General features: G+C 38.6%; 1 protein-coding gene across 1 annotated transcript; it reads left to right on the plus strand.

Annotated features, from left to right (window-relative positions):
- The first annotated feature begins 304 nt into the window (after window positions 1-304).
- LOC134957376 (paraneoplastic antigen Ma2-like) lies at window positions 305-1,708 on the plus strand. Its single transcript, XM_063939230.1, has one exon. It carries the CDS (start codon window positions 305-307, stop codon window positions 1,706-1,708), a length of 1,404 nt encoding a protein of 467 aa, XP_063795300.1.
- Window positions 1,709-1,922: the final 214 nt, after the last annotated feature.

Raw genomic sequence — 1,922 nt, forward strand, 5'->3', positions numbered from 1 at the left:
CGTAACTGTTGGAATAGTGATTACTTACCTGTGTCTGTTCCTCGGTGAAGAATTGAAGAGCCATGATTCTTTAAGGTAAACCTGTAAGGAAGGAAAATATATTGTTTAAGAGTGTATATTACCGCTAGATACACATATGTGAGTAACAGGGTGTTCCCGAGTATACCCTAAACTTATTTCATTTCACAAATAGGAAAAAAATTACTTGGGTGGAGGCACAGTTTTATTTAACACCGATATTCTTGATAAAATAAAGGGTTACATTTGGAGGCACTAAAGCTGAGATCTGAACAGATAGATAGAAATGGAGGTTATAAAGGGAGAAGATATATATAGTTGGTGTAGAAGCAAAGGTGTAGATGCACAGAAAAGTGTAAGCATTTTGGGAAATTTTATGGAGATAATAGATGAAGATATTGTAAGTGAAGTAAAGAAAATGTATGGAATAAAACAACCATATATTGTAGATAAATGGAAAGGAGTTAATGATGAAATCTGTGCCATTCTAATTAGTAATGACAATCAATTAGATGCTTCTGTAATACCCGCTAATATTTTAATTGAAAAGGCCCCTGGTAAGAAATGGAAAGTAATGTGGCCAGTAGATAAGTATGTAGATGAGGGGCAGAAGACCATAAAACAAGATGATAGTAAAATTGAGAGTACAAGTGCAGGATGTTATCAACATAAAAGTAGTACCTCCGAAGAAGAATCATTAGATAAGAATACAATAGATCCCCAAGTTGAAAATGTAATGGATAAAGTGGTTAGTCATTTTGAACGATGGCATTATGAAGGGGGGTATCGGAGACTGAGAATCTTTTCGGGAGTAACTCCAGTTCCCACAGGAGAAGAGAACTATGATGTATGGCGGGAGGCGGCAGTACAACATTCGGAGGAGTGGAGATGCCCAGAACATATAAAAAAACAACGGATTGTGGAAAGTTTGAGGGGACCCGCTATGGGAATAATTCATGCTACAAGGAGAAGTAATTCACAAGCTACTTTGAGAGATTATTTCGAGGCCTTAGACTATTCCTTTGGAACACTAGAGGATGTAGGGGACATCTTATCGAGACTGAATCAGACTTATCAAGAGCCTAACGAAACTCTTACCAATTATATTTATCGGTTAGACAAAATTCTTTACAAGCTGCTGGATAAAGGAGGGATTGGTCCTCAAGAAATTGATGGAAGGCGGTTGAAACACATATTGAGAGGGGCTTTGACTACCAACCCCGTGGCTCAACGTCTGAGATGTATATTACCCAGGGATCCTGCTCCTACTTTAGGTGAATTGATAAAGGAAGTAAAACTAGAAGAGGTGCAGATTGAAAACAGAGAGAAGACTTTAAAGCGAGTTAAAGTAATTGTTCCTACACCTGAAGTTTCTTCAGTTAATGAGCAGTTGTTAAAGCTAATAGAGGAACAAAATAAGAAATTAGATCAGTTGATTTCTTTACAGAATGTACCATCTGTTACTTCAAGAGTGTCATCATCTGGACGGGGTAGAGGGTTCAGTAGGAGATCTGGAGATAATTCCAATATCACTTGCTACAAATGTGGACAATTGGGACATAGATCTTTTGAATGTAGTCAAGGAAGAAGTTTCCCTTCCCTAGTATCTACCATTGATAGAAGTCAGTGTGAACAGCCGGGAAACGTAGAGGGGATGTCGATGAACCCCGCACCGGCTCCCAACCAATAATTGTCTGCAAAATGGGGAGTACCCAGTGGCCCTCTGTTATACCTGAAGGAATGATGGGACAGGCCCCTCTGTTGCCTGTTTTATTAAATGGTCACTTCTGTACCGCTTTACTTGATAGTGGATCTCAAGTATCTATAATTTTTGAAAGTTGGTACCATCAATATATGTCTGATGTCCCCTTAATGCCCTTTGATGGATTAACTATTTGGGGTTT

This window comes from Pseudophryne corroboree, chromosome 9 (genome assembly GCF_028390025.1).
Source record: "Pseudophryne corroboree isolate aPseCor3 chromosome 9, aPseCor3.hap2, whole genome shotgun sequence".
Taxonomy (NCBI): Eukaryota; Metazoa; Chordata; class Amphibia; order Anura; family Myobatrachidae; genus Pseudophryne; species Pseudophryne corroboree.